We start from the raw sequence: 22,176 nt of genomic DNA, 5'->3' as shown, positions 1-22,176 counted from the left end.
AATCTCCTTGACATTGTTTTGCAGTTACTTATAAGATATGACAACAAAAGCACAAACAACCAAAGCAAAAATCATGTGGAACTAACACATCAAACTAAAAAGCTTCTGTACAGGGAAAGAAACAATCAACAAAATGAAAAGGCAACCTACAGAATGCGAAAAAATGTTTGCAAACCATATATTGGATAAGGGATTATGTTCAAAATATATAAAGGACTCATACCACTCAATAGGAAAATAATACAAACTATATGATTTTAAAATGGGCAGAGGAATTAAAGAGATATTTTTCCAAAGAAGACATACAAATGGCCATACATATGGCCAACAGATACATGAAAAGGTACTCAACGTCACTAATCATCAAGGAAATGCAAATAAAAACCACAATGAGATAACATCTCATACCTGTTAGGGTGGCTATTATCAAAATGGCAAGAGATAAGTGTTGGTATGGACAGGGAGAAGAAGGAATTCTTGTGTACTGTTGGTGGTACAGCCACTATGGGAAAGAGTATGGCAGGTCCTCAAAAAATTAAAAATAGAACTACCATATGATTCAGCAATTCCACTTCTGGGTTTATACCCAAAGAAAATAAAATCACGATCTCAAAGAGATATCTGTATGCCATGTTCATTGCAGCGTTATTCACAATAACCAAGAAATGGATACATCCTAATTGTCCACTGATGGAAAATGGATAAAGAAATATGTGGTATTCATACACAGTGGAATAATATTCAGCCATAAAAACGAAGGAAATCCTGCTATTTGCCACAACATAGATGAATCTTGTGGTTTTTATGCTAACTGAAATAAGCCAAACAGAGAAAGACTAATAGTATATGGTACCACTTAGGTGTGGAATCTAAAAGAAAAAAAAGCCAATTTCACAGAAACACATAAAATAATGGTGATTGCCAGGGCCTGGGGTGAGTGGAAAATGGAATATTGTAGGTCGAAGGGTAAAAATTATCAGTTGGAATAAGAATAAGTTCTGGGGAGCTAATGTACAGCATGTGACTAAAGTTGATAATACAGTAATGTATACTTGAAAGCTGATGATCTTAAGCATTCTCACCATACACACACACACTAAAGTTAACTATGTTAACTGTGTGCAGTGATAGATATGTAATTATCTTGATCTTGGTAATCACTCTACAATGTATATGTATATCAAATCATCACGTTGTACATTTTTTAAATTTTATATTGGACTATGGTTGGCTAACAATATTGTGTTAGTTTCAGGTGTACAGAAAAGTGATTCAGTTATATGTATACATTGTACACTTTAAATATACGCAATTATATTTGTCAATTATTCCTCAATAAAGTTAATAAAGACAAAGTAAGCAGAAGAAAAGAAATGAGAAATGTTAGAGCAGAAATCAAGGAAATAGAAAAGGGGAAAACAATAAAGAAAATCAGGGCTTCCTTGGTGGTGCAGTGGTTGAGAGTCCACCTGCCGATGCAGGGGACGCGGATTTGTGTCCCGGTCTGGGAAGATCCCACATGCCGTGGAGCGGTTGGGCCCATGAGCCATGGCCGCTGAGCCTGCGCATCCGGAGCCTGTGTTCCGCAATGGTGTGGGGGAGGCCACAACAGTGGGAGGCCCACATACTGAAAAAAAAAAAAAAGAAAGAAAATCAATGAAGCAAAAAGCTGGTTCCAGGCTTCCCTGGTGGCACAGTGGTTGAGAGTCCACCTGCCGATGCAGGGGACACGGGTTCGTGCCCTGGTCCGGGAGGATCCCACATGCCGTGGAGCGGCTGGGCCCGTGAGCCATGGCCACTGAGCCTGTGTGTCCAGAGCCTGTGCTCTGCAACGGGAGAGGCTACAACAGTGAGAGGCCCGCGTACCACAAAACAAAACAAAAAGCTGGTTCTTTGAAAAGATCAATAAAATCAATAAGCCTCCAACTAGGCTAACAATGATAAAAAGAGAAAGAACAAAAAATACTAATATCAAAAATGAATTAGGGGATATAGCTATAGATCACATGTATGTTAAAGGATAGTAAAGGAATATTATGAATAACTCTATGCCCACAAATTTGATAACCTAGAATAAATGGACCAGTTTCTTGAAAGACACAATCTGCTAAAACTCACACAAGAAGAAATAGATAATCTGAATAGGCATATTTCTATTACAGAAATTGAATCAATAATTAATAACCTTCCAAAAAAGAAGGCACCAGGCCCAGATTAGTTCACTGATGAAATCAACCAAACATTTAAGGAAGAACTTACACCAATTCTCTATCATCTCTTCCATAAGACAAATGCAAAGGCAACACTTCCTAACTCATTCTATGTGACTAACGTTACCTCAAAACCAACACCAAACAAATATATTACAAGAAAAGAAAACTACACACCAATATCTTTCATGAACATAGATGCAAAAACCTTCAACAAAATATTAGCAAATTGAATCCAACAATGTATATAAAAATTCTAATAAACCATTACCAAGTGGGATTTACTCCAGGTATGCAAGGCTGGCTCAGTATTGGAAGATCTATTACTGTAATTCATTACATCAACAGACTAAAGGAGGAAAATCACATGATCATATAAATAGGTACAGAAAAAGCATCTGAAAAAATTCAACACACATTCATGAAAAAAAACTCTCAGCAAACTAGAAATAGAGGGGAACATCCTCAAATTGATAAAAAATATATACAAAACACTACAGTTAACATCAAACTTAGAAAAAAGACAACCCTCATAATGGGAGAAAATATTTGCAAATGAAGCAACTGACAAAGGATTAATCTCCAAAATTTACAAGCAACTCATGCAGCTCAATATCAAAAAAACAAAAATCCTAATCTAAAAATGGGCAGAAGACCTAAATAGACATTTCTCCAAAGAAGATATACAAATTGCCAACAAACACATGAAAGGATGCTCAACATCACTAATCATTAGAGAAATGCAAATCAAAACTACAATGAGATATCATCTCACACCGGTCAGAATGGCCATCATCAAAAAATCTAGAAACAATAAATGCTGGAGAGGATGTGGAGAAAAGGGAACACTCTTGCACTGTTGGTGGGAATGTAAACTGATACAGCCACTATGGAGAACAGGATGGAGGTTCCTTAAAAAACTACAAAATAGAACTACTATACGACCCAGCAATCCCACTACTGGGCATATACCCTGAGAAAACCATAATTCAAAAAGAGACATGGGGCTTCCCTGGTGGCGCAGTGGTTGAGAGTTCACCTGCCGATGAAGGGGACACAGGTTCATGCCCCTGTCTGGGAAGATCCCACATGCCACAGAGTGGCTGGGCCCGTGAGCCATGGCCTCTGAGCCTGCGCGTTCGGAGCCTGTGCTCCACAACAGGAGAGGCCCGCATACCAAAAAAGAAAAAAAGAGACATGTACCACAATGTTCATTACAGCACTATTTACAGTAGCCAGGACATGGAAGCAACCTAAATGTCCATCAACAGATGAAAGCATAAAGAAGATGTGTCACATATATACAATGGAATATAACTCAGCCATAAAAAGAAATGAAATTGATTTATTTGTAGTGAGGTGGTGGTCTGTCATGCCATGTGAAGTCAGTCAGAAAGAGAAAAACAAATACTGTATGCTAATGCATATACATGAAATCTAAAAAAATGGTACTGATGAACCTAGTGCCATGGCAGGGATAAAGATGCAAATGTAGAGAACGTACTTGCGGACACTGGGGGAAGGGGAAGCTGGGACAAAGTGAGAGAGTAGCATTGACATATATACACTGCCAAATGTAAAATAGATAGTTAGTGGAAAACTGCTGCATAGCACAGGGAGATCAGCTCAGTGTTTTGTGATAACCTAGAGGGGTGGGATAGGGAGGGTGGGCAGGAGGCTCAAGAGGGAGGGTTTATGGGGATATATGTATACATAGAGCTGATTCACCTTGTTGTACATCAGAAACTAACAATGTTGTAAAGCAATTATACTCCAATAAAGATGTTTAAAATAAGATTTAAGGGCTTCCCTGGTGGCGCAGTGGTTGAGAATCCGCCTGCCGATTCAGGGGACATGGGTTCGTGCCCCGGTCCGGGAAGATCCCACATGCCACGGAGTGGCTGGGCCCGTGAGCCATGGCCTCTGAGCCTGTGCGTTCGGAGCCTGTGCTCCGCAATGGGAGAGGCCACAACAGTGAGACTCCTGCGTAACGCCAAAAAAAAAGAAAAAAAAAGATTTAAATAAGGAAAGTAACTGAAATTAAGGAAAAAAAATTTTAGTAAAATAAAAATGCATTACCATTTACATCATCATCCAAAAAATTAAATTATCAGGTATAAATCTAACATAGTATGTACCAGATCTCTATGAGGACAACTACAGAACTCTCATTAAATATATCAAAAAAAGGGCTTCCCTGGTGGTGCAGTGGTTGAGAATCTGCCTGCTGATGCAGGGGACACGGGTTCATCCCCCGGTCTGGGAGGATCCCACATGCTGCGGAGCGGCTGGGCCCATGAGCCATGGCCGCTGAGCCTGCGTGTCCAGAGCCTGTGCTCCGCAACTGGAGAGGCCACAACAGTGAGAGGCCCGCGTACCGCAAAAAAAAAAAAAATAATAAATTAAAAAAAAAAAAAAATATATATATATATATATATATACAAAAAACCCTAAATAAATAGAGATGTATTCCATATTTACATATAGAAACACTCAATATTGATAACATGTCATTTCTCAACTTGATCTATAGATTCTAAACAAACCCAATCAAAATCCCAGCAAGTTATTTTGTAGATAGCAACAAACTGATTCTAAAGTTTACATGCTGAGTAAAAAAGACCCTGAGGGCTTCCCTGGTGGCGCAGTGGTTGAGAGTCCGCCTGCCGTTGCAGGAGACACGGGTTCGTGCCCTGGTCCGGGAAGATCCCACATGCCGCGGAGCAGCTAAGCCCGTGAGCCATGGCCGCTGGGCCTGTGCGTCCGGAGCCTGTGCTCCGCAGCGGGAGAGGCCACAACAGTGAGAGGCCCGCATACCGAAAAAAAAAAAAAAAAAAAAAAGACCCTGAATACCCAAGACAATACCGAAGAAGAACAAAGTTGGAGGACTGACACTACTCCACTTAAAAACTTATTTTAAAGCTACAGAAATCAGGATAGTATGATTTTGGTGAAAGAATAGACAAGTAGATCAATGGAACAGAATACAGAGCCTAGATATAGAACCACATAAATATAGTCAACTGATTATTGAAAGAGAAGCAAAAGCAATACAGCGGTGCAAAGATAAGCTTTTGAACAAATGGTACTGGAACAACTGGACATTCACACGCAAAAAAATTGAAACAGACCTTACACCCTTCACAGAAATTGATTCAAAGTGAATAATAGACCTAAATGTAAAATTGAATACTTTATAAAACATCTAGAAGATAACATAGGAGAATACTTATATGACCTTTGGTATGGCAATGACTTTTTAGATGCAACACCAAAGGTATGATTTATGAAAGAAAAACTTGCAGAAGTCCAGGTCAAGAGAATGAGGAGATAATTCACAGACTTGGAGAAAACATTTGCAGAAGACACATCTTATAAAGGACTTTTATCCAAAATATAAAAAAAACTCAACAATAAGCAAATGAACAATCCGATTTTTTTTTCAGTACGCGGGCCTCTCACTGCTGTGGCCTCTCCCATTGCGGAGCACAGGCTCCGGATGCGCAGTCTCAGTGGCCATGGCTCACGGGCCCAGCCGCTGCGCAGCATGTGGGATCTTCCCGGACCGGGGCACGAACCCGTGTCCTCTGCATCGGCAGGCGGACTCTCAACCACTGTGCCACCAGGAATGCCCAACAATCCTATTTTTTAAATGGGCAAAAGATCTGAACAGATTCTTCAACAAAGAAGATATTCAGATGCCAAGTAAGCATATGAAATATGTTCAACATCATTTGTTATTAAGGAATTGCAAATTAAAACAAAAATGAGTTATCACAACATACCTATTAGAATGGTCAAAATCCAAAACACTGACACCAAATGCTGGCAAGGAGGTGTAGCAGCTGAAACTCTCATTCACTGCTGCTAGGAATGCAAAATCATACAGCCACTTTGGAAGACAGCTTGGCAGTTTCTTTTGAAACTAATCATGCTCTTATCATGTGATCCAGCAGTCATGCTTCTTGGCATTTACCCAAATTAATTGAAAACTTTTATCTACACAAAACCTGCACACAGGTATTTATAGCAGCTTTATTCATAATCACCAAAACTTAGAAGGAAGTAAGATGTCTTTCAGTAGGTGAATGGATAAATAAACCTTGGTATACCCAGAGAATGGAATATTATTCAGTGATTTTTAAAAAAAGAGCTACCCTGCCATGAAAGACATGGAGGAAACTTAAATGTATATTAAAGTGAAATAAGAAAATCTAAAAAGGCTACATACTGTATGATTCCAACTCTATGACATTCTGGAAAAGGCAAAACTATGGAGACAGTAAAAATATCAGTGGTTGCCAGGGGTTAGGGGCAAGGAGGGATAAATGGGCAGAGCACAGAGGATATTTAGGGCAGTGAAAGTATTCTGTAGGATACTACAATAGTGGATACACGTCAAAACCCATAAAATGTACAATTTCAAGAGTGAACACTAATGAAAACTATGGACTTAAGTGATGATGATGCATCAAAGTAGGTTCATTGATTGTAACAAATGTACCACTGTGTAGTGGGGAAGGTTGCAGGTAGGAGGGGACCAGGGTATACTCTCTGTACTTTCAATTTTGCTGTGAACATAAAACTGATTTTTTTTTTTTTTAACATCTTTATTTGAGTATAACTGTTTTACAATAGTGGGTTAGTTTCTCCTTTACAACAAAGTGAATCAGTTATACATATACATATGTTCCCATAACTCTTCCCTCTTTTGTCACCCTCCCTCCCACCCTCCCTATCCCACCCCTCTAGGTGGTCACTAAGTACAGAGGTGAACTCCCTGTGCTATGGTGTAGCTTCCCATAAAACTGATTTTAAAATAAATTTTATTAATTCTTTTATAAATCATGTATAATTCATAAAGTTATATAACTATTTAATTCATATATGTATGTATATATATATATATATATATATATATATATATATATATATATATACCAAATATGTATACACCATTATTAGCTCACAGGCCTCAGTTTGGTTAGATGAAGGATAATGAAGTTTAGGTGTTTAGGAGAGAATGAAAATGCAGTGGAGAAATTATCCAGTGAGAGAATGAGCAAAAAATAGTAAGGTGAGATGATGTGAGAGGTATTTTCAAATGGGAGGGAATAATGAAACGGGACTGAAGGCAGGTCACAGTAAAAGCAAACCTTTTAGAGTGAAAATGCTCATTACAAAATCAAACGTCAGTCACTAATGTGACTCTATATTGGCTTCAAAGCCAACCTGTTCTGAAACAATCCCTCACAGAATGCCACCTAGAGTTATAAAAAAGGCCACACTCCACGTGTCTTTCATCAACTAGTTCACCCACCACAGTGCTTCCTGGTCCTCATAGTGCACATTTTCCTCTTTGGAACTAATCTAAATCTCTGCCATTATAGTTTGTGCCAATTTTTCTTTTTATCCTGTGTTCAGTGAATATGGGCATAACGACCGGGCTTGTTGTTACAGAATTGTCAGGAATTCTCCAAGTCCTGATCCCTAGACCCTGCATGAACATTATGGCCATACTAGTGATTTATTGGCTGCTTCTTACTGGATGTTTGACCTTGGGCCTGTCACTAAACCTCATTGAGTCTCCATTCTCACCTCCATCCCCCCACCCACTGTAAAACAGGGCTAATACCATCTACTCCTTTTGATTGTAATGACCTTAATGGGAGTTCACACTGGAAAGGAACCAGCACTGGTTCTGGCCTAGAGTACATGTTTTGTGTACTGGGTTTCTGATTTTCTTTCCCTAAGAAGATAGCCTGGACTTGCATTTCTCTTTTTCTTTCAGAGAATCAGCCTACCCTAATCCTTTCAGACTCAGTCTGAGGCTCCTTTAATACCAGTGTTGGGTTTGTAGTCTCCTCAGTTTTGATTGGCCTCTCTGCCTTCCTCCTCTCTCTTCTGTAAAACCCCTCCCTGACCTATCCTTCTTAAGTTTGGGATCTTGACATTAAGCACTAGCCCTTGCTTGCTTCTATACGCATACCTTCTCTCTCCCAGAGTTGAGGATGCTTTTGAATGCCCAAGAAGCCTGTTTCTCCACTATATTGTATTTTTGCCTCCATCTCAAAGCCCTAGACTTTCCTCATTCCTATTGTCTCCTAACCCAGAAATGGGCAGCTTACCCTGGGGGCAGAGTGGGTACAGAGCCCTGGCCCTCCATCACTCCAACAAGTATTTGCCCTATTAACATTCCCATGAAAGAACCTTAACCTTTCTCCAAAACACTCCTTGGTCCTGACCCCACTACGATACTTTGGGGTAGGCCCAGAGCCTAGTAGTGCTCATTCTCCAGGGTGTCTGGCCTTGCAATTACAAAAGCCCATCACAATGATGAAGATGGATGGAAAAGACAAAGGGCTCCTTTCTTGTCCAAGACACAAGTGCTGGCATCACTAAGGTTCCAAGGAGTTCAGGGAGGTAGGTAAGGATGGGTTGGTGGAAGGATGCTGTTTTCAGAGCCCAGAATGCGAAGCTTGAATTGAGAGCCAATAGGCAGGAAAGTCCAAACTGCTCTGAGCCTTCTCCCCAATCTCTCAATGCTGTCCATGCTTAGATGTGGACTAAGGGAAGCATGGTAGGTCCATGCCCTGTGGAAGTCTCAATCATTCTGTGGATGACAATAATAATGGCCATTTGTTGAGTATACCAATGGTGCACTGAATCCTCCCAACATCCATCTAAAGTGATTTCTATTGTCAGTCCCATTTTTCCTGTTGAAAACTGGGGCCAAGATAGGTAGAGTGCCTTGTAGAGTTCCTCAGTCTATTATGCTTGGGTTTAAATCCAAGTTCCACAGATAAAATACTAGTGTGAGACTCAGGTAAGTCTCTTCCCTATGCTCAGCCTCAGTTACCATGTCAGTAAGAAAGACTTAATCTGCATTCTTCATATCCTTCCTAGTAGTAGTGAGGGTCCAATGACTGACGACTGAAGCCAAGCTCCATAACACAAATACACTCCTTCCCCTCTCCCTGTCCCTCTGCAGAGGCTGAACCAAGCTGAAATCTGGGCCAGGGAAGTGGGAGAGGTTTGACGGTAGTGAAGAGTAGCCCTGGGCTATTCTGGTAACCCTGAGAGGCCAGACCAGGCTTAGAAAATTTACCAGGCAGTGAGAGCCTCCCAAGCATTAAGCCTGCTAAAGAAAAGGCTTACCCAGATCCCCATAGCCCATCACGGGTGGACTGTACTGTTTATAAAGCAATCTCACATTCATTATCTCCTGCAAGCTTTACAATAACATGGTTTGTGGGGGTCAGCTCAGACCTGGCAGTGGAGGGGTGTCTAACTGAAGCCCCATTTGACCCATGCCCCTCTAGGTCTCAGAGAAACTAAGCAATCACTCCCTAGTGATGTTAAATAACCCTTGCATAGCCTGAGCCATAATCTTCAGCCTGTGGGGTTTGAATTTTCTGCAGGCCACTCTGCTTTCTGCAGTGAGGCTGCCTCTCTGATTAATCTCAAGGTTAAAAAAGAAAAATAAAGATTTCCAGTCAAATAAACTAGACTGAACCTCCATGCCAGACCACCTCTCTCTCCCACCTTCCTACCCCCACATTCCACTCCCATCCCCAGAAACAAACAAACAAAAACACAAAACTGAATTAATCCTGAAGCCAAGTTCTGCCCAAGCACTGGACAATGTACTTACTGGCTTCTCTTCCAGACATCCCTAAAGTTGAGTCAAAAAGGCGATTTCCAATCTGTTATTCCAAGGTCATTTATTGATTCAGTGCGCAAATATTTCTTGAGACCCTATCATGTGCATGACACTCCACTCTGCAGGGCTCAAACAAACCTCCTCACACCCTTTCAATGTGCTCAAATTCCGAAAAAATTCAGATAAGACCCCAAGTAACTCCAAGGTGGGCAAGAATAGTATTAGTCAGTGAGGGAGGGGAGTTGATAATGGGATTCAGACAAGAGGAAGAGCGCTTTCTGAGAGTATCATAACATAGGGCTTTAGGGAGGAGGGGACATTTGAACTGAACCTTGAAGAAGAGGGAGAATTTGAACATTTTTATGGATAAAAACAGTCTAGACAAAGGGACTTGCACAAGCAAACATACATTTTTTAGTGGAAAGAGTATTGATCTGGGAGTCAACAGACCTGAATTTGAATCTCAGTTCTGTCATTCACTGCCTTAAAGAATACCTTCCCTACTCATGCCCTCAGTTTCCTCATAGGTAAGATGATAATATCGCATTAGCTTACTTTTAAAGTTCCTGCATATGCTTTCATCCTGATATAGCTTTTCAAATGTCAGGTAGACCAGTTTGTCTCAGGATAGAATAGCTGAAAGACAATAATGCAAGGGTATTGGGTCTATGTTATGAAAAGGATTGAATGCTGGGCCTGGGAGCCTGAGCAGGCAAAGAAAATAGAAGCCAGGTCCCAGGCCTCAGCCCTGAGGTTGTACATTTTGCCTGGTTCCAATTTAAGAACATGAACTTTGCAATCAGAGCTGCCTAGGATGGGAACCTAGCTTTACTATACACCAGTAGTTCATTTAAATACTCTTAAATGCCACCTCTCTGAGCCTCGGTTTCTTCATCTTTAAAATGGGAGTGAAAATAAGTAACTCATGGGGCTGTTGTGAAGGTTAAATGATATGAGCAAAAAGTGCCTATAGGTATGTGACTTTCCTGTCCCTTAGTTCCTTCTCCCCAGTGCTTGGTTTTAATTAGTCTTTGCTGACCAATTACTTCTGTTCCTTCTTTTCCTTCTCCCTCTCCAAAGCAGGCTTCAAAATATATCCAGAATTCAACCACTTCTCTCCATCCCCAATGCCATTCACCTGGATTATTGCAATAGCCTTTTAATTAATCAGCCTGATTCTATTTTGCCTACTTACAGTCTATTCTTAATCAATAGCCAGAGCAATCCTTTCAAAACTTAAGTCAAATCACATGACTTATCTGCTCAAAACCCTACAATGTCCCCCTACCTCACTTAGAGTAAAAACTTAGAAATTAAAAATGACCTACCCCATTAGCTTTTGGACCTCATCTACCTGTTAGCCACACTTTCCTTCTTGCTACTTCTTCAACAGAAAACAGACTTTTTACCTGTTGTCCCCTCTGTCTGGATCCTCTCTTCATAGCTCACTCCATCACTTCTATATTTTATTTAAATATCATTTCTAAGTAAGGTCCTCCAGACTACCACTTGTTAAGTAGCAACATCCTCCAGCATTCCCTATTCTCCTTCTTGCTTTCTTTTTCTTCACAACATTGATTACTATCATCTGACATAACACAAAATTTAATTACTTATTAGTATTTCTCCCCTTGAGAATACAAGTTTAATAAGGTCAAAGGCTTTGTTCACTATTGATGTCTCCATGCATAGAATAGCACCTAGCACTCAATATTTGTTGAATAAATTAATGAATACAGTGGTCCTGTGCTGTGTGCCAAGTGTTAAGTTAAGCAGTTTGCATACATCATCTCAGGAAATCCTGCCTTGTAAATGCAGACACTGTTAGGATCCCTATTACACAGAGGAAAACCCTGAAACTCCCAGAAGTGAAGTGATATTCCTAAAGCCAAAGAGGGATTAGTTAATGGAGATGCCAGGTTGTGATGGACTTCAGAGAGGAGCACATTCTCTGAATAGGAGCACAGCCTGAACTAAAGGTTGTGGTAGGCTTTGGGAGGGGGAAGGGGTGAGGGAGCATGTGGGTGAGAAGGAATCCTGGAATACAAGTTGGTTTTGTCGTCAGGAGGTGATCTGGCTTCCTGAAGCAAAATCTTGAGTTCACTGGCATCTACTGGCAAGTCCATGTCTTTTTCAACAATTGGAGCTTTACAAAGGAAGTCTTCTCAAGTGTGAAAGAAAGTTGGGAGCTTCAGCTGCCCTGGACTTGAGACTGCAGGAATTTGGCTCCTTTGGGGACTGGCAGAAAGAGACACCCAAGCAAGACTAGTGAACTGAAAGGGAAATAAAAGAGCCCACTACCCACATGGGTCTTCTCCTTCTTTCCTTCCTTTTTTCATAACCTCCTCTCTTCATCTTTCTTTAATTTGTGCATATTTGTAAAACATCCAATTTATTGTGTGCCTACTGTGTGCCAGACTGTTGTAGACACGGGAGATAGAGCAGTGAACAAGAGACAAACATCCCTGCTCTGCCTTCCTAAGGTTACATTCCAGTAGATGGCAGGCCGGATTGATTGGATGTTTTACAAATGAATCTCTGTGAAATGAATCTCTGTCCTTAGAAACAAAGCTCTCCTCCTGGTGGAGGGGGCGATGAGGAGAAGGGTATCATGGGCCAGTGCCATGTACAGTACCCGTGCCAGGGAATGTGGGCAGAGGGGATACCAAGGATGCAGACTGGGTGCGGGAAGATCAGAGTAAAGAAGCCGCGGGGTAAGGACCAAAGAGCAGGATTTGGTCCTGATTCTACACGTCTCCATCTCATTTTGGAGGGAGCTGCTCAGAAACCTCTGGATGAGTTCCCTTCTGCTTCCAAAAGCGCAAAATTAGTGCTATGGGACCAGATGGACAAAAGTGAAAAAGATGAGATAGAAAGGCCCAGGAGCTCTGGGAGAGGGAGTGTAGAGTGAACAAGTCCCTGTGAAAGTGAAATGGCCGTTCATTTGAATGCAAATGCTATGTAAAAGCCTAAAGCCCCTTGACGTCAGCCCAGCCATTGGGGGCCCATCTATACCGGGCTACCAGTCACCTGGAAACCGTCAGGGTAGGAAACGCCGATGGAGTAGTCTGAGGGGCGCGGAGGAGCTTGCAGCACAGCTACGGCCTAACCTACTGGTTCCCTACTGCTTCTCAAAGTCGGGTTGGGGCCTTACAGGGACTTCAGGATGGCTTAGGGAGCTCCTTTCTCATACCCAAGCCACTATGTACAGAAGCTGCCTTTTGGAAAAAGAAACGGGCATGTACTCGGGCACTCTCAGGAGCCCCGCAGGAGGTGGCACAGCCGGGGCTGGCGCTGCTGGGGACGGTGGGAGTCCGATGCCAGCCTCCAACTTCGCAGCAGCCCCGTCTTATGCGCACTATATGGGGTATCCCCATATGCCCGGTATGGATCCTCACGGGCCATCGCTGGGGGCCTGGGGGTCACCTTATAGTCCCCCTCGGGAAGACTGGAGCGTGTACCCCGGGCCGTCCAGTACAATGGGCACGGTGCCCATGAACGACATGACCTCGAGCCCCGCTGCTTTCGGCTCGCCGGAATACAGCAACCTGGACCCCGCAGGGGGTGGAAACAGCGGTAGCAGCCTGCCTACACCAGTCGGCGGATCACTGTTCCCCATCGACGCCTGCACCGCCAACGCCAGTTCTATCAGAAGCCGCCACAGCCCCTATGCGTGGATGCGCAAGACCGTGCAGGTGACTGGTGAGTAATCGACTCCAATGCTCTCACACTTTTCCTTCCTTTGCTTCTCATCTACTTCTCTTGGCCTTCTGGCCCCCCTGCTCCTCAGGCTTCTCCCCGGACAGCTTAGCTAAGGAGACCATTGAGTGTCTTACTGCCCAGGGCCCCAGCCCATTAGTGACCTCCTTCGCTTGTGCCCCTGTTCAAAAGCAGAGCATGGTGCTTGGAACTAAGCCGACCGTAGGGGACTTTTTCACCATTTTCTGAACAGTCAAGGGAGCAACCGGGCGGACAATGGACATGTTGAGCCACAAGGGTCAAGATCCAACCCTGCAGTTGCCCAGATGGGAAGACAAATGCACGGGGAAGATCAGTGGGTGAATGAGAGGACAGCCACGTGTGCCTGTGCTCAATCACTGCTGCTTGCCCGTTCCATTTCAAACCCTCCCCCCTCTGGGCAGGTCGGCTTCCCCCTCAAAGATGGTGGTTCTCAACTTAGGTTCACGATGCTTAGTTGGCAACAGACCCTCCAGTTTAGCCACGAAGGCCCCCAATGGCAAAGCAACCTGGTCACCCTGAACTCTCAAGGAAGCTCCAGCTTCTTTTGCCCAAGCTGGCAGAGGCAAGCTGGATTCAAACCCAATGCCTTCCTACAACTTCCCTTCCGCCAGTGGAAGCATAGAGGCTGTGAGAAAGCTACAGCACACCACTGGGACATAATAAGCTCCTCAACCCTAACATCCCCTGGGCATGCATGAATATCAGCCCCAACATCAATAAGATTAAAGTGATTAAAGCCCTCCTAATAGTCAGGCAGGTGTTTCGAGGTGCAGGGGCTGGATGCAGGCTTGTCACCGCACATAGGAAAGCCCACATATTCCAGCCTAATGCCTACCCACGCTCCTGCCAGCAAGCCGGTGGGCGGCTACTGGGAACCAGGGGCGGGGGAAGTGGGTACTCTGCTTTAATCTTGGACAGGGGGTGGAGGAGGGAGGCGGGGAGATGTTTGTTTTCAGCTATAGTTGTTCTTTTATCACATTCTTAGTATTCCAACCTATCGCTCCCTGTCATTAGAGAAAATTAGTAAAATTCAGCTCTATCACTTTCATCCCTCTGGGAAAGAAATGACATTTCAATAGCATTTGTCTACAATGATTATGCTTCTGCTCACAGTTCTGCCCTTTTTCTCTCCCTAAAAAAAGCAAAAGCAGGAGGGTGGGATGGGACCAACTTTCACTGTTAAGAGGACTCAGCCCAGAGGAGATAGTTCCAATTGATTAGGACATTACTGGGGTAGCAATCCCAAATTAAGTGTTGAGCTTAAATACTTAGCTTTAAAGTGTTTGGAAGTAAGTCTGCATATTGCTTTTTGAAATAAGAGTGAATTTGCTGGCTAAAGAGAATAGAAAATGAGGTTAGGGTGTTGTATTCCCAGGGCTGTTATTATATCTAATCTTAGGGCTGTAATTAACATCTATTCACTAAGCCCTAACCATCAGCAAAAGACACAAAAGCCAGAAAAATAGCTGCTCCCAGTTCAGGATTATGTTTTGAAATACTTTAGAAGAGGAAAGTCACTAGTATGTTGTTTGGAAGAGAGAACAATGGGAAGAAAAGGACAAGATAAAATAAATTATCTTGAGTCATGAATTTTCTGTTTATGAGAGAAAATATGATGGGTTTCTCTGCTTAAAAGTCTTTCATTTGCATTTGTCAGATTCTCTCTTTTGGGTAAGTTTAGAAAGGGACTCTAAATTGCTCTGTGGTGTCTTCATCATTAGCTAACTCTTGAAACCTGGGTGTACAATGCCACCTTCACAAGATTTTCTCTCCAACTTCTATGAGAAATTCTAGATTGAATGATTTTGGTACCCCATTCACTTCTGGCAGCCTCCTATAGATGGGGCTTTATTAAATTCAATCTCCATTTCATTTTAATGTCTTATAAAAGTACCCCTTTATTATATTCTTGTAGCCTAAGGTGCATATTTAGCAACAATTTAAGAATGTGATGAAAAGTATGGACCCTCTCCCCAGAAAAATGCACAAAGGCACAAATGCGCATGCACACACACGTCATTTTTTGAATTATTTTGGGAGATTCATGGATCCACTGAAGCCCTTCCATGGATCTCAGGTTATGAACCCCACAAAAAATTAAGTTGATCACTTCTTTGTATCACTCCAAACAAAAAGACACCCATTTGTATGCTTAGTACATAGTGAGTGTTAAACAAATATTTGTTAAATGAATGAATAAGTCAAATCTTCCTAAATTTTCTACTTCACTCTGTAGTATTGTAGGACAACATTTGACTTATGGCTGAGAAGAAAATAGATGAACTACAAAATTGAAGTAACCCCTCCCTGATTATGGTAATCAAATGAAAGCTCTTTCCATCACTGACGAATGTTTTTAAAATAGCCTTAAGTTAAAGAAACAAAAATACACATATTAGGGGACAATCAGAAAACATTTCATAGTGATTTTTTTTTTTTTTTTTTTTTTTTTTTTTTTTGCGGTATGCGGGCCTCTCACTGTTGTGGCCTCTCCCGTTGCGGAGCACAGGCTCCGGACGCGCAGGCCTAGCGGCCATGGCTCACGGGCTTAGTTGCTCCGCGGCATGTGGGATCTTCCCGGACCAGGGCACGAACCCGTGTCTCCTGCATTGGCAGGCGGATTCTCAACCACTGCGCCACCAGGGAAGCCCCATAGTGATTATTGTCGCATATGATTTTTCAAATGAGAGAAAGGGACTGACATACAGAATAAATGAATGTCCACTAAGTGATTTGATTTAAAAATGAAATATTTTTATTTCCACTTTGTTCCCTAAGTATTCTGTTCCAATACACTTCTGGTTTTAAAAATTATATTGTAAGGAACATGATAGAAAGATTCTGGAAAAAGTTCAGTATTTTCGTATTTTAAATATTGTCAGTGCATTACAGCTAGGAATATTTTTTCATTTTTTGCTTTTTTTGTACCCAGAGTTGTAACCTTGGATGAGTATTGGCAAGGTGGTAACCTAAGCAGGGCTGGAGAGGGGCTTTCTTTTTAGGTGTGAGAAAGAAGAGGAGAGAAGGAAGTGACTTTGAATAATTATGATTAACCCACTGGATAAAATACAAAACACTGAGGAAGTTATACTTAAAAGATTTTATTCAGTTAGGACCCTTCAGAAAATGAGTTACTTAATAATTCCTGAAGTTTATCATTATCTTTCTTTGTTTTGATCATTTAATTGGACAATTTTTATGAATGAATTTGGATGCAATTTTTAACTAAAAGCAGCAAAGGATTACCATCAGATGGAAAGTCATCATGATGGTGTCAATTACACTGTACTCCCTAAAGAAAGAGATTGGTTTTCATCCTCTTTACCCTCACTGTCATCATCATCATAACCCCTAGGTTTGGAGAGTGCTTTTCTGCCTAACAGTGCTTTCACAGCCAGTCTCTCAAATGAACACATTTAGGGTGATGATAAGTCATCATATATAATGACATGTGTTTGCAAACTCTGTAGGGATACTGTCTTCTAGGTAGTGGGAACTACAGAGGTTTGTCCAAGGCTTTAGGCAGGCGGAGGCAGTGAAATCCCTACCACAGGGCTATGAAGCAGCCCTGTAATACAACTTACCGTTTGTTACTTTCCTAAATTAACCCACAATAGCGCCAGAGAAGGGAATCCCTCACCCTCAGAAATGTTGTAGTCTCTGGGAGAAGAGAATAGCTTGAACAATAAAAGCTAGTGATCTTAGTGCTTTGTTGATATTTTAGTATGGAAATATGGCATTATGCTCTACTAGAAAAATGTCCAAAACCCATTCAATCAGATTTCATCATTTAAGGGAAGAGGCAATGAAAGGGTGGAAAGAAGACAGTTTGGGAGCAGGGACACAAGAGGAGCACCAGGAAACAGGAATTCATTTCTCTTTGTTAAATGTGCAGTCAATATTTCCCCCTGATCTATGTCTTCTTGAGGTTTGAGGTCTTATCTGTCAGATTGGGGCAACAGATTCTTTTTAACACTTTGCATGGCTTTGATATGCAGCTTGGCTCTTCCTCATTCCTCCTTTCTTCAGGGGTTATATTGCCGGAAAGGGTGAGGATTTTCATGGCAAATAAAGAGGCCTGGTCTTGATTTTATTGTCCTCAGAAGAAACTGCAAGAGGGGAATTTATGACCAATGGGGGTGGGGAAGGACTGCAACCTTCCAGAGTTCTTGAAGGCTGGTTATATTTACTGATTATCAAAGAGCGGAAAACAGACACACACAAGTTGAATTTTAACTTCTGCCTCAAGTTAGAATTTAAACACTTAGTCACTTTGGGATTAGGAAGGGTTTTAGGGAACAACTCTTCAAAGATACATTTTTATTCTAAGATTTGAGGTTCTGGAAATAAACCTCAATGTTTTCATTGTGACCTCAAATATACATTCTGCCTTTGTAATATACCAAATGCCAGACCTTTGGTTTCCTAAATTCAGAAAAACAGCTCAAGTTTGTTTTCTGTATCTGTGAGACTGTTTCTGTTTTGCATATACATTCATTTGTATTATATTTTAGAGTTCACATGTAAGTGATATCATACAGTATTTGTCTTTCTCTATCTGACTTATTTCACTAAGCATAATATTCCCTTGGTCTTTCCACATTGCTGCAAATGAAACTAACACAATATTGTAAATCAACTATATTTCAATTTTAAAAATTGACAAGAAAAAAAAACACAAAAAACAAACAAACAAAAAAGAAAACCAGCTTAAAATTTGAGCCTTTGAGACAGATTGACTGGGATTCATCGTTTTCCATTTTTAAGAGGGAAAGTTTTGTCTAGTTCTTTAGTCCATGAGTTAATCCTAAAACATATCTCTCATCTAGAATTTGTTTCTACATTCATGTCCCTTTTTTTTTCTTTCCTGGAGATGAAAGGGTGTCTGACATTTGTTTAGGGCTTGTAAATTCCAAACCAATTTGCTGGTGTTCCTGAATGTAAAGAGGGTTCAGGATGGGATCTGATGCTATGTAGCTCCTTTGTTAAGCTTGTGCTGCATCTTAACACCTCAATGGAGTTTAGGGAAACACTTTAAAGAAAGCTTTGTCTTACAGATCGCTCCCCAAAACTTCACATCAAAAACAACCAGGGAAGATCAGAAGGAGTTTGCCAAAAGCCATAGAGAAAAGGAGGAAGATCCTGGAGGGGGTTAGAAAAATGGAAAAGAAAGAGAAACTTCCTAATCACCTTTGGAAAATTTGAAAGGAGGAATAAAACTCTATTTGAAGGAGGGCATGAGAAATTAGTTAAACGTTGTAACACAAAGCAAATATTTGTATATCCTTTCAAAGAATACTAGAATACCCATTTTATTCTGCTAAAGTCAACACTCCCTATTTCCCCCATTCATTATCCACTTGGGAATAAAAATTTGTTTAAGACTCTCCCCAAAAAACTATACTATTTTTTTCTAATAAGTAATAGGGGCTATCCTAGAACAGAATCTAAATGACAATAGATGTTTTCTTTTTAAATTACTATCCAAATGAAATTCTAGAATGTGTATGTAATTAGAATTTCAGGATCACAAAACAGCTTGCCTCACTTGGGCCATTCTTATGCTGCCCAGCATGTTTAAATCAGGAATAACATTTGGTACACCGGACTGGGAGCCAAGGTTATATGTTTGGGTCCCCACTCCTCAGCTCAGTAGCACAAAGCCACTTACTTACCTACACTGAGACTCAGGTTCCTTATCTGCAAAATGGGGATAAGACACATTCTGCGTAATTTGAAAGGGTAAGTGAGAGGTTCAGTAGGAAACAATATAAATGAACTGCATAAAATATCAATATAAAAGGAAGTGCATGTATAATGAATGTTGCTACTACTGACAATGACAATGCTGTTCCCATATGTTAGTGTGAAGGGAATGAAAATCATGGCTTAAGTGTTTGCTTTAAAATTCTTTGATGTAACAGTATGTCAGTGGTGGTGTGATAGGTGTGCTGAGTATATATATATGTAAAATAGCCACAGATGACAAAGTAATTAATGAAGAAATGGACTTATGACATATTTGGTTTAAAAAGTGTACTTGTTTTATATTTGAAAGTAATAGCTAAGGGTAGGAACAATGACTATGATTCCTCCAACCAAAACAATCTCCAAAGAAGCAAAATATGATTAAATGCACTGCTTTCTCCCCTAACAGGGAAAACCAGGACAAAAGAAAAGTATCGTGTGGTTTACACAGATCATCAAAGGTTGGAGCTGGAGAAGGAATTCCACTGCAATAGATACATCACCATTCGGAGAAAATCAGAGCTGGCAGTCAACTTGGGCCTTTCTGAGAGACAGGTACACCAGAAGTACATCTAACACATTTCATATAAGCATTTCAATAGGCTGAGGGTTTAGGGAAGTCTGTAAGTAAGAGTGGAAGCAAAACAGAAGACCAAGCCATTCTCAAAGCTCTCCTAAAGCCCACATTCATCCTACTGGACCACCTAGTTTAGTACTGTTGGTTGATGGGTTTATTAATAATTGAATGTGGTGGGCACTGTGTAGGTATGAAAGCAAGGGTGGGGACGTAGGGGGAGGAGAAGGATTAAAACTCCCATACAATTGATCAGTCAGGACAAAACCTTGATATGGTTCCCCAAGTAGTCATAATCAATGTGTGAAGTGGAAATCTGTCAATCATGGCAATTATCTGGTTCATATCAGTCAAACTGTAACAGTAAATGAACACCAATGCTGCTACCTGAAGCAAGTTTTTCTATTACTCAGGGTAGGAATTTAATTTTCTGTGGTCTATGTAATCCTATGATTCCTGCCTCAAATTTAGCTTATTGTGGATACTCAGTAAAGATTAAATCATGGCAAGGATCAGTGGTTTCCACTCACTCAGATTTTGACATTACATAACTACCTGATTTTTTTTTTACTTAGGTCTAGGAGTAATCCTAGAAATCATAAGATTCTAGAACTGTAAAGTCCATTAATGTATTGCTGTATCCCCAAAAGCCTGCATTTCAACCATTTATGAAGGCACATTGGTACCACAGCAAGAGATATAGTATTTCATCACCCTTGTTCATCTAGTTCTGTTTTAACAACCTTACTTCTTTTAATGACAGATCATAATCACCTTTGCTATTTAAACCCCTCCCTTTTTATCACCATGGCTCAGCATCTGCCACTCTATCATTATTTATTTCTACCTGCGCAATAGAGATGGTGGGTGAGGTATAATATAAAGAGCACTGCATTCAGAGTCTGAGGCCCTGGACTTGATTTCAGTTTCATCTCATGCAAGATATTTTTCCTCTCTGAGTCTCAGCCTTTTTTAAACCTGTTGTTAAATGGGCATACTTCACAAGGTCATTGTGAGGTTCAATTAAGCGATGCATGTGAAAGGACTTTGTAAATACTAGAGTCCCTGAACAATATCAGCAATGACTGAAAAGTGCATTCAGTATGTTGCCCCATTAAATCCAAAGCATTTTGTGTTTCAGGTGAAAATCTGGTTTCAGAATCGCAGAGCCAAGGAGAGAAAGATGATCAAAAAGAAAATATCCCAGTTTGAGAACAGTGGAGGCTCAGTGCAAAGTGACTCTGGCTCCATCAGCCCTGGGGAACTACCTAACACTTTTTTCACCACCCCATCTGCTGTCCGTGGATTTCAGCCTATTGAGATACCCCACGTCATAGTCTCTGAATGAAAGAAAGGCAAAGAGAAATGGAAAGTGCCTTTCCTTTAGCATTGTCTTTTTGGTCTCTAAGATATCAGCAGGGGAGTTGCAACATTATGTAATTCCTTGTAAGGCAGTATTCAGAAGAAGTGGATGCGCCATGGGTTGAAGATAATTCAAAGGTCACTTGCTGTTAGGAACTATCCCCAGAAAACTGTTGTGTGCTATGCTATGTCAGTCACTCAGGGAGCTTGGTGATAAGCTGTATAACGAAAAGCTACAATTGTGAGCCCTTGAACTCTATTCACAACTTCAGAAATTTGCTTGTGAACAGGCTGTAAAAAACAGTTCTGCCAGGATGCACGTTTGTGTATGTATACTTGTGTTTGTCATTTGATGCTTGAGTGTGTCCTTTGATGCTATCTTTTGGGGGTGGGGAAAAGGTAAAGCAGAAATTTATCTATCTCTAGCTAAACTTTCATGTGTTTAATTCAAAAGCTAACAGCGTTTTCATAACAAGACAAATGTTTTTAAAAACATCAGGAGGTGATTCTGAATCCATAGTCACTTGTTAATAAAAATAATAAATTTTTTAAAAGTTTTCGTCCCTTGGTGATACTTGTCTGGCATCAATTATCTCAGAAATTCCAAACTGCAGTGTCAGTTTCAAATCTTGCCAAAACAATGAAATCAGACTAGAATAATACAGGCCAGCTTGGTTGAATCATTAGAAAGGGCAGATTTCCAACACACAGAATAAACCCTTCCCCTCTTCTGTCTCTCCACTCCATTTACTATTAGAGTGTGAAACGGTAGTCAGATTGAACATGAGCACAAAGACAGTGTATGTTCTATAGCTTCTCTCATTGCCATCATCTTCAATCTGTTCAATTTTACCTACATTATATCATGTCAGTGCAGT

General features: G+C 41.0%; 1 protein-coding gene across 1 annotated transcript; it reads left to right on the top strand.

Moving 5' to 3' along the window:
* Positions 1–13,076: 13,076 nt before the first annotated feature.
* Positions 13,077–21,284, top strand: CDX4 (caudal type homeobox 4). Its single transcript, XM_059050476.1, has 3 exons — positions 13,077–13,575; positions 19,772–19,917; positions 21,078–21,284. Exons 1-3 carry the CDS (start codon positions 13,077–13,079, stop codon positions 21,282–21,284), a joined length of 852 nt encoding a protein of 283 aa, XP_058906459.1.
* Positions 21,285–22,176: the final 892 nt, after the last annotated feature.

The sequence above is a fragment of the Kogia breviceps genome, chromosome X (genome assembly GCF_026419965.1).
Source record: "Kogia breviceps isolate mKogBre1 chromosome X, mKogBre1 haplotype 1, whole genome shotgun sequence".
In the NCBI taxonomy this organism is placed as follows: domain Eukaryota; kingdom Metazoa; phylum Chordata; class Mammalia; order Artiodactyla; family Physeteridae; genus Kogia; species Kogia breviceps.
This window is presented reverse-complemented; position numbering and strand designations above follow the sequence as displayed.

What these genes read in the sequence shown, in the direction of transcription:
- CDX4 (XM_059050476.1), top strand. Translation starts at nt 13,077, where the DNA reads ATGTACAGAAGCTGCCTTTTGGAAAAAGAAACGGGCATGTACTCGGGC. An exon ending in CAAGACCGTGCAGGTGACTG is followed by an intron (nt 13,576 to 19,771) that starts GTGAGTAATCGA and finishes CTCCCCTAACAG; the next exon opens with GGAAAACCAGGACAAAAGAA. An exon ending in TGGGCCTTTCTGAGAGACAG is followed by an intron (nt 19,918 to 21,077) that starts GTACACCAGAAG and finishes TTTGTGTTTCAG; the next exon opens with GTGAAAATCTGGTTTCAGAA.